The sequence below is a fragment of the Tachyglossus aculeatus genome, chromosome 2 (genome assembly GCF_015852505.1).
Source record: "Tachyglossus aculeatus isolate mTacAcu1 chromosome 2, mTacAcu1.pri, whole genome shotgun sequence".
In the NCBI taxonomy this organism is placed as follows: domain Eukaryota; kingdom Metazoa; phylum Chordata; class Mammalia; order Monotremata; family Tachyglossidae; genus Tachyglossus; species Tachyglossus aculeatus.
In genome coordinates, this window is record NC_052067.1 from 106,363,372 (window position 1) to 106,374,319 (window position 10,948).

General features: G+C 45.8%; 1 protein-coding gene and 1 non-coding gene across 2 annotated transcripts in view; one reads left to right on the plus strand and one right to left on the minus strand.

Annotated features, from left to right (window-relative positions):
- Window positions 1-10,582, minus strand: part of LOC119921685 (interleukin 18 receptor accessory protein) — a 37,364-nt gene extending 26,782 nt beyond the window's left edge. The window contains exons 1-3 of the mRNA XM_038741767.1: window positions 10,513-10,582; window positions 8,598-8,907; window positions 950-1,133 (exon numbers count right to left, since the gene is read on the minus strand). Coding sequence (XP_038597695.1) covers window positions 950-1,133; window positions 8,598-8,907; window positions 10,513-10,582 — 564 coding nt within the window. The remainder of the gene's footprint in view (window positions 1-949; window positions 1,134-8,597; window positions 8,908-10,512) is intronic.
- On the plus strand, window positions 4,005-4,142 carry LOC119924808. Its single transcript, XR_005449501.1, has one exon. It is a non-coding gene; the product is annotated as a small nucleolar RNA SNORA7 (small nucleolar RNA).
- Window positions 10,583-10,948: the final 366 nt, after the last annotated feature.

Consider the following 10,948-nt stretch of genomic DNA (forward strand, 5'->3'; position numbering starts at 1 on the left):
TTTGAGGGGTCAGGTAACCTGTGCAATAGCTGCAAATTGTGACACTCTCTTTCCTGTGAGGTCTGTTGTATCTTACATATCTTACATTGGTCTCCTGTAGGGACTGTAGGGGAGGGCCTTTTGTTTCAAAAAACAGAGATAAAATTCAGGACAATTTTGCACCTATTATGACTTCACTATCAAATAGTATGATCGCTCCAGCCCTATTCTTGAGAAGCATCATGGCACAGTGGAAAGAGCATTGTTCTAGGAGTCAGAAGGTCATGGGTTCTAATCCAGGCTCTACCACTTGCCTACTGTGTGACCTTGGGCAAGTCACTTCACTTCTCTGGGCCTCAAGTTTCACTTCACTTCTCTGTGCCTCAAGTTACCTCATCTGTACAATGGAGATTTGAGACTGTAAGCCCCATGTGGGACAGGGACTGTGTCCAACCTGATTTGCTTGTATCCTGATTTGCCTGTACAGTGCCTGGCACACAGTAAGCACTTAACAAATACCATTATTATTATTATTATTCTTGTTTGTCTAAAGCACTTATAAACAAACCCAGAGGTTCCTTTCAACAGCAATGTTGGAGGTGTCCCTGGAAGGCTCAGTGACTGCATTTTGGGCACTTGGTCTTCACCCCATCCTCAGCCCCACACAGCATTTATTTACACATCTGAAATTAATTCATTTATATAAACGTCTGCTCCTCTCTTTAGGTTGTAAGCTTATTGTGGGCAGAGAGTCTGTCTACCAACTCTATTTCAATTATGCTCTCCCAAACATTTAGTACAATTAGTACAGTGTTCTGCACAAAGTAAGCACTGAATAAGTACCATTGATTGATTGATTGATCGATGCTTAGTGTCAGGGGCCTTGGAATCATGTATTGTTGGCACAGTTTTATAGTGTCCCCTCTGGTAGCTCTTTGTTGTCCCGATGAAAGGAAGGAATCCCCCTTACCCTGTACCACTTCACAGCTGACTTTGGTGAATCATGCTGGCAATGGAAACCAGGGCAAGAAATTGAATTTTGGCTCCCAATGAGGAAGTCTACCAGGTTTGGTCCAGAGCCCAAACAGCGTGTCTTCGACTTTGGCTGAACATCTAAGATCATCTTGAGGCAACTGGATCGTCCTGCAGGAGACCTGAAAAAGACAGAAGAACTTGCTGCTGATCACTCGTCCCCTAGACTGTCAGCTCACTGTGGGCAGGGAACATGTTTACCAAATAATAATAATAATGATAATGATGGCATTTGTTAAGCTCTTACTATGTGCGACACACTATTCTAAGTGCTGAGGAGGATACAAGGTGATCAGGTTGTCCCACAGGGGGCTCACAGTCTTCATCCCCATTTTACAGATGAGGTAACTGAGGCACAGAGAAGTTAAGTGGCTTGCCCAAGGTCACACAGCTGACAAGTGGTGGAGCCTGGATTCGAACCCATGACCTCTGACTCCCAAGCCCGGGCTCTTTTCACTAAGCCATGCTGCTGTATTGTAATTTCCCAAGCACTTAGTACAGTGCTCTGCACCCAGTAAGTGCTCAACAAATATCAGACTGATTCTAAGCAGCCTAGATGTCTTGTTCAGAGCAGGCTGGGAACATTTCCAAGAACACTAATAATAATAATGATGGCATTTATTAAGCGCTTACTATGTGCAAAGCACTGTTCTAAATGCTGGGGAGGTTACAAGGTGATCAGGTTGTCCCACGTGGGGCTCATAGTCTTAATCCCCATTTTACAGATGAGGTAACTGAGGCACAAAGAAGTTAAGTGACTTGCTTGAAGTCACACAGCTGACAATTGGCAGAGCTGGGATTTGAACCCATGACCTCTGACTCCAAAGCCCATGCTCTTTCCACTGAGCCACGCTGCTTCTCGAGACTACTGCTTCACTAGACTACTGATCTAGGCTCAGAGGGGTGGTGCTTCACATAGCCTCAATCACTATACAAAATGAAATAGACCAGCCTTGTCACTGTACAAAATAATAATAATGATCAATCAATCAATCAATCAATCAATTGTATTTATCGAGCACTTACTGTGTGCAGAGAACTGTACTAAGCGCTTGGGAAGTACAAGGTGGCAACATATAGAGACAGTCCCTACCCAACAGTGGGCTCACAGTCTAGAAGGGGGAGACAGAGAACAATTGTTAAGTGCATTTGTTAAGTGCTTACTATGTGCAAAGCACTGTTCTAAGCGCTGGGGAGGATACAAGGAGATCAGATTGTCCCTCATGGGGCTCACAGTCTTAATCCCCATTTTACAGATGAGGGAGATGAGGCACAGAGAAGTGAAGTGACTTGCCCAAGGTCACACAGCTGACAAGCAGCAGAGCCGGTATTTGAACTCATGACCTCTGACTCCCAAGCCCGTGCTCTTTCCACTGAGCCATGCTGTTTCTCAACGGAGTGGCCTTGCAGCATTTTGTAAAATCTACAATCCACCAAAATTCTTCCTAAACAATGATATACCTACCCCAGTTGAGTGGCCTTGCAGCATTTTGTAAAATCTACAATCCACCAAAATTCTTCCTAAACAATGATATACCTACCCCAGTTGCTTAGTATGGTGCTTGGCACATGGTTGGCACTTAATGAATACTACAATTTTTGTTTTTTACTACTACCATTACCACCTCTCCTTTTGGCCCGTCCTTGTTCCTTTTGCACACAAATCCCTGCCCACATTTGAGAAGTCTCCTCTGCAGCTCAGAAGTCTTGAGAAGGCTAAGGCAGCTAGAGTCTGGGCATGCTCCCAGCTGAGGAGTCACTGTTCATTGCATGGTGTCACCTGGAAGTAGGCCCAGGCAGCATGGCCTAGTGAGTAGAGCATGGTCCTCGAGTCAGAAAGTCCTGGGTTCTAAACTCAACTTGGCCACTTGTCTGCTGTGTGACCTTGGGCAAGTCACTTAACTTCTCTGTGCCTCAGTTACCTCATCTGTAAAATGAGGATTACGACTGTGGAACAGTGACTGTGTCCAACCCACTTAGCTTGTATCTACCCCAGCACTTAGAACAGTGCTTAACTTATAGTAAGACCTTAACAAATACCATCATTATCATTATTATTATTACTTACACAGCAGCAGCAGGGATAGAGAGGGAGGGATGATGGGGCCAAGTCCTCTTCCACTCTGGCTGGCATCAGCACTAGGACAGTGGCAGAGCTGGCAGTACTGCCTGACCATGGGCTGCCACTCAAGCAATAAATCAATTTATTAAGTGCTTACTGTATGCAGAGCACTGTAGTAAGCCCTTGAGAGAGTACAATACAACAGAGTTGGCAGGCACATTCCCTGCCCACAAGGAGATTACAGTCTAGAATGGGAGGCAGACACTGAAATAAATTATGGATCTGCATATAAGTGCTTTGGGCATGAGGGAGCGGTGAATAAAGGCTACAAATCCACGGGCAAGGGAAACATAGAAGAGAGAGGGAGTAGGGAAAATGAGGTTGCAGTCGGGGAAGGCCTCTCGAAAGAGGTATGATTTTAATCAATCAATCAATCAATTCAATCAATTGTATTTATTGTATGGAGAGCACTATACTAAGTGTTTGGAAGAGTACAATATCACAGAGTTGGTAGACACGTTCCCTGCCCACAACAAACTTTAGTAAGGCTTTGAAGGTGGGTATAGTGGTGGTCTCTCTGATATGAAGGGGGAGGGGTTAAAAAGCCAGATGCAGGATGTGGGCAAGGGATCGGCGGTGAGCTAGGTGAGATCAAGGTTCAGTGAATCTGTAGGTGTTAATGGAACTAAGTGTGCGGGTTGGGGTTATAGTAGGAAACAAGAAAGCTAAGCTAGGAGGGTGCAAAGTTGATTGAGTGCTTTAAAGCCAATGGTGAAGAGATTCTGTTTGATGTGGAGGTGGATGCTGAGTCCTTGGCTATCCTAGGGATCAGACACTTACCTGATGGGCTAAGACAGACCAGTTGATAGATAAATATCTGGTTGTCCGCTGGGGAAATCTAATACCATTTACTGGGAAATAATCATGAGGACACCTCTCAGGATCGCACCTGGAGAGTTTCCAGTACTTTACCAGTCTCGACTACAGGAGGGAGAGTCAAGCAGAGGCATGAACTTTCCATTCCTAGCTTGGACAGTGGCTAGCGAGTGGAAGGCAACCTGCTACAAGTCAAGACTCCCCTGTGCTGGGCAGCAGCGGCATAGGAGAGTCGAGGGCGGAGACTCAGGTTTACCGCGCGGAAGGAGGCAGTGGTACACCACTTCTGTATTTTTACCCAGAAAACTCTATGGGCCCACTGTAATTCCAAGAATGTTGTACTGGACTCGGTGTGTTCTCAATAAATGCTACTATTACTACTGTTTCCCCCAACTGTTCTTTATTTTAATGTCTATATCCCCTTCTAGTCTGTAAGCAATGTGGCCTAGTAGAAAGAGCATGGACGTGGGAGTCAGATGACCTGAGTTCTAATCCTGGCTCTGCCACTTGTCTGCTGTGTCACCTTGGGCAAGTCACTCAATTCTCTGTATCTCAGTTACCTCCTCTGTAAAATGGGGAATAAGATTGTGAGGCCAATGTGGGACATGAACTGTGTTGAACCTGATTAGCTTTTATCTACCCCAGCTCTTAGTACAGTGCCTGGCACAACATAGTAAGCACTTAACAAATACCATAGAAAAAATAAAGAAAGCACCTCCTGGGCAGAGATTGTGTCTACCAACTCTTTATATGTTGTAATCCACCAAGAACTTGGTACAGACTTAGTGTGCAAGCAGTAAGTGCTCCGAAAATAGCATTCATTGATTGATTATTACTACTAAATTCAGCTCTGCACTGACCTGCTGTGTGACCCTGGTCAAGTGACTTCATCTCTGTAGGTCTCTGTTTCCTCATCTGTAAATTAGGGCATGGGGGTGGAATACCTGTTCTCCCTACTCATTAGATTGGGGTCTCCATATGGATCAGGGACTGCGTCTGATCTGATTATCTTCCAATCTTCCCCAGTTTGTAGAACAGTGCTTCACACCAGACCTGCCAACTTCTTCATTTTGAGCATGGGGATGTTAAAAGGACAGGAATTTCATAGGGGATAAATTTATTAATGTCTGTAAACTGTAAGTGCATTATGGAAAGAAAACATCTACCAACTCTGTTGTACTGTACTCTTCCAAACTGTTGCATTGTACTCTTCCAAACACTTAGCACAAAGCTCTGCACACAGTTAGGCATTCAATAAATATTACGATTGACTGGGAGGGAACAGGCTTCAAGAGTTAACAGACCAAAAAAACAACTGTTGGGGCCTTTTTAGCCCTTATTGGAAGCTCTCATATCTAGTCAGAGATCTGGGGTGAGTGAGTCTAAACTGTAGAGAAGCAGCATAGCCGCTACTCCATCCACCTGTCCTTCAGACCCCATTCCCTCTCATCTTATGAAATCTCTAGCCCCTTCCCTCCTCCCCTCCTTAACTTCCATCTTCAACCGCTCACTCTCCATGGGTTCATTCATTCAATCATATTTATTGAACGCTTACTGTGTGCACAGCACTGTACTAAGCGCTTGGGAAGTACAAGTTGGCAACATATAGAGACGGTCCCTACCCAACAGTGGGCTCACAGTCTAGAAGGGGGAGACAGAGAACAAAACAAAACATATTAACAAAATAAAATAAATAGAATAGATATGTACAAGTAAAATAAATAAATAGAGTAATAAATGCGTATAAACATATATACATATATACAGGTGCTGTGGGGAAGGGAAGGAGGTAAGATGGGGGGATGGAGAGGGGGACGAGGGGGAGAGGAAGGAAGGGGCTCAGTCTGGGAAGGCCTCCTGGAGGAGGTGAGCTCTCAGTAGGGCCTTGAAGGGAGGAAGAGAGTTAGCTTGGCAGATGTGGGGAGGGAGGGCATTCCAGGGCAGGGGGATGATGTGGGCCAGGGGTCGATGGCGGGACAGGGGAGAACGAGGCATGGTGAGGAGATTAGCAGCAGAGGAGCGGAGGGTGAGGGCTGGGCTGCAGAAGGAGGGAAAGGAGGTGAGGTAGGAGGGGGCGAGGTAATGGAGAGCCTTGAAGCCGAGAGTGAGGAGTTTCTGCCTGATGCGTAGGTTGATTGGTAGCCACTGGAGATTTTTGAGGAGGGGAGTAACATGCCCAGAGCGTTTCTGGACAAAGACAATCCAGGCAGCAGCATGAAGTATGGATTGAAGTGGGGAGAGACAGGAGGATGGGAGATCAGAGAGAAGGCTGATGCAGTAGTCCAGATGGGATAAGATGAGAGCTTGAATGAGCAGGGTAGTGGTTTGGAGGGAGAGGAAAAGGTGGATCTTGGCAATCTTGGCACTGGTTCCTTCTCCTCTGCCTTCAAACATGCCCATGTCTCTTCCATGCTAAAAAAAACCCTCTCTTGACCCCACCTCCCCTTCAAGTTATCACCCTATCTCCTTCCTACCCTTCCTTTCCAAACTCCTAGAACTAGTCGTCTACACCCACTGCCTCGAATTCCTCAATGCCAACTCTCTCCTTGACCTCCTCCAGTCTCACTTCCATCCCCTACACTCCACCGAAACTGCCCTCTCAAAGGTCACTAATGGCCTCCTTCTTGCCAAATCCAATGGCTCCTACTCTATCCTAATCCTCCTCGACCTCTCAGCTACCTTTGACACTGTGAATCACCCCCTTCTCCTCAACATGCTATCCAACCTTGGCTTCACAGACTCCGTTCTCTCCTAGTTCTCCTCTTACCTCTCTGGCCATTCATTCTCAGTCTCCTTTGTGGGCTCCTCCTCCCCCTCCCATGCCCTTACTGTAGGGGTTCCTCAAGGGTCAGTTCTTGGTCCCTTTCTGTTCTCTATCTACACTCACTCCCTTGGTGAACTCATTCGTTCCCATGGCTTCAACTATCATCTCTATGCTGATGACACCCAAATCTACATCTCTGCCCCTGCTCTCTCTCCCTCCCTCCAGGCTCGTATCTCCTCCTGCCTTCAGGACATCTCCATCTGGATGTCTGCCCGCCATCTAAAGCTCAATATTTCCAAGACTAAACTCCTTATCTTCCCTTGCAAACCCTGCCCTCTCCCTGACTTTCCCATCACTGTAGATGGCAATACCATCCTTCCCGTCTCATAAGCCCGCAACCTTGGTGTGATCCTCGACTCTGCTCTCTCGTTCACCCTACACATCCAATCCATCACCAAAACCTGCCGGTCTCACCTCCACAATATTGCCAAGATCCTCCCTTTCCTCTCTATCCAAACCACTACCTTGCTGGTTCAATCTCTCATCCTATCCCGACTGGATTACTGCATCAGCCTCCTCTCTGATCTCCCATCCTCCTGTCTCTCCTCACTTCAGTCTACACTTCACTCTGCTGCCCGGATCATCTTTGTGCAGAAACTCTCTGAGCATGTTATTCCCCTCCTCAAAAATCTCCAGTGGCTGCCTGTTAACCTATGAATCAAGCAAAAACTCCTCACTCTTAGCTTCAAGGCTCTCCATCACCCGCCCCTTCCTACCTCACCTTCCTTCTCTCCTTCTACAGCCCAGCCTGTACCCTCCACTCCTCTGCCGCTAACCTCCTCACTGTACCTTGTTCTCACCTGTCCCACTGTCGACCCCCTGCCCACGTCCTTCCCCTGGCCTGGAATGCCCTCCCTCCACACATCTGCCAAGTTAGCTCTCTTCCTCCCTTCAAAGCCCTACTGAGGGCTCACCTCCTCCAGGAGGCCTTCCCAGACTGAGCCTCCTTTTTTTCTCCTCCTCCCCATCCGCCCAACTCCTTCCCTTCCCAACAGCACTTGTATACATTTGTACAGATTTATAACTCTATTTATTTTACTTGTACACATTTACTATTCTATTCATTTTGTTAATGATGTCCATATAGCTTTAATTCTATTTGTTCTTATGATTTTGACACCTGTCTACATGCTTTCTTTTCTTGTCTGTCTCCCCCTTCTAGACTGTGAGCCCGTTGTTGGGTAAGGACCATCTCTATATGTTGCTGACTTGTACTGCCCAAGCACTTAGTACAGTGCTCTGAACACAGTAAGCACTCAATAAATACGATTGAATGAATGAATGAATAGTGGATAAAACACGGGACTGGAAGTATGAAAGATGTGGGTTCTAATCCCAGCTCCGCCACTTGTCTGCTGTGTGACCTTAGGCAAGTCACTTCACTTCTCTGGGCCTCAGTTATCTCATTTGTAAAATGGGGATTAAGACTGTGAGCCCCATGTGGAATAGGGACTTTGTCCAACCTGATTTGTTTGTATCTCCCCTAGTGCTTAGTTCAGTGCCTGGTACATAGTAAACTCTTAACGAATACCATCATCATCACTATTGTTATTATTATTATTATTATTATTATCCTTGTAGGCAGGGATTGTGTCCACCATCTCTGTTGTATTGCACTCTCTCAAGCGCTTAGTATAGTACTCTGCACACAGTAAGCGCTCAATAAAGATCACTGATGAATATGGGAGTCCATTTCACACAACTGCAGAGACCATCGCCCCTATGGAGCAAGACCCTATGCTTGGCACATAGAAAGTAACAAATATATTTTGTAACAAGTGAGTTCTTGGGCACCAATAAATGCTTGAGGTTATAAGTTCATACCTGATTGTACAGAAGTACAGTCCAGCATTTTCGCTCTTTACGGATAGGAAGCAAAGTGCATTTTTCTCCTGTTTGATGTCAGGGCTCCTCATGGTGCTAATGTCTTGGAGATCTTTACTATTCTGGAGTTGTTGGAACCATCGCACTGTAGAGTAGTTGCATTCTTTTTCATGGCACATGCCCTGTCTCAGGGCCAGGACATCCCTGTGTAAGAGAGGACTTTGACCCTTGGGTGGTTCAGCACAGAACAGGTAAAATTTCTCCTCGGCCATAGCGCGGTATCTCCAAACAGGACCATCGTGAGGGCAGTCTGAAAACACAGGAAACAGAGAATGTGGTAAGTGAACTCTTTACCCCACAAGGAAACTCCTTCCAGATGATGGAGATTTCTCTATAGTTGTTGGGGTGTGTCTACAGTGGACAAATGAAATTGGAAATCTGACTGCTCACCAGATATTTGTTTCAATTCAGACAACTAGTTTCAGAAGGGAGGGAGGATTATGGCATTGGTTAAGTGCTTACTATGTGCCAGGCACTGTACTAAGCACTGGGGAAGATACAAGATAATCAGATTGTCATAGCCTGTGTTCCACATGGGGCTTACAGTTTTAATCCCTTTTTTCCAGATGAGGTAACTGAAGTACAGAGAAGTTAAGTGATTTGCCCAAGATCACACAGCAGTTAAGTGGTGGAGCCAGGATTAGAAACCAGGTCCTTCTAACTCCCAGGCCTGTGTTCTATCCACTAGCCCATTCTGCTTCTCATTCGTCTTCCATGTGGTATAGTTGTCTCCCAAATTGCACAGTTGTCCTCCAAGAAATCTCCTCTCTCAGAAATCTCCTCCCTAACTTTCAGAGCCTTATTAAAAGCATATCTCTTCCAAGATGTCTTCCCCAACTAAGCTCTCATATCCTTTTCTCCCACTCCCTTCTGCATTCCCTGGCACCTGGATTTGCATCCTTTATTCACCTAACCCTCAGCCTCACAGCATTTATGTATATATCTGTTGTTTATGTAGTGATATTGATATCAGTTTCCCCCTTTAGCCTGCAAGTTTCTTGTGGGCAGGGAATGTGTCTACCAACTTTCTCCTATTGTACTCTCCCAAAAGCCTAGTACAGTGCCTTGCACACAGCAACCACTCAATAAATGTCATTGACTGATAGACTTATTATTTCCTGGTTAAACTCCCCCCTACCCCCACCCCACATTCCCAATTATGTCACACCATCATATCACTGAGGTATTCATATTTTTTTAGGTGTTATTAGTACTTTATTTCCACATTTGGGTCTGTCATTTGTACCTATTCTCTCACTCTTATCCATTCATCAATGTCTTTCTCCTTATATCATAATCTCATCCAGGCCAGGGATTGTGCTTTTTATTCTTCTAAATGTTCTAAGTGTTCAATCAATTCCTTGGATATTGATCCTGATGCAGTTAGGTGCTCTACATCGATATTACTGCCAAATCTCCTTCTGCATTTCCTTCACACAGACAGTCGCTGGATTTGAAATCCCTTTTTTTCCCCTTTTTTATGGTATTTGTTAAGCACTTACTACGTCAGGCACTGTACTAAGCACTGGGGTAGGTAAAAGATAATCAGGTTGGATATAGTCTCTGGCTCACAGTCAGAAGGACCTGCATTCTGATCCTGGTTCCCCCACTTGTCTGTTGTGTGACCTTGGACAAATCACTAACTTCTCTGTGCCTCAGTTACCTTATCTTGAAAATGGGTGTTAAGACTGTGAGCCACATGTGGGACTCCCAGAGACTGCCAGGCCCATGCTGTTACCGCTAGGCCATGCTGCTTTTCCAATCAATTATCCGTGATGCATCACCACCCTCTGGTCTTCAGCAACCTGACTGATTTTCAGTGGTTCCTGAGGAAAAGGGAAACACTGTCCCTTACCTGACCAGTCCGGCTTTTCAGTGCCTGCCCCTGTGGCCAGGAAGAGTAGGATCCAGCCTCCACAGAACATCATCTCCTCCTTCTGGTCTCATTGCCTCAGAGAAGGTGTTTCATTTGCCGGCAGGGCTCCAGGAAACTGTGCAGTGGAGAAGGCGGTACCTTCACAGTCAGAGTCCTTGTCATTGCTGCAACACGAGGAGATGGAATTGGGGAAGTAGAAACCAACTGTGCAATACATGTCACACAGGAAGCTATGAAATGCAATCTGTCACAAGAGGTTTCACACCCATTCAGATTTTGCATCTTTTCACTGAAAAATCTCGGTGGGGTGTGCATTTGTTTTGGGATGTCCTTCTTTCACCATTGGAAGCCCCGCATTCAGACCTACTGGATATGTTGCACCTATTCAACCACAACCACTTCTGGCTGCAAGAGT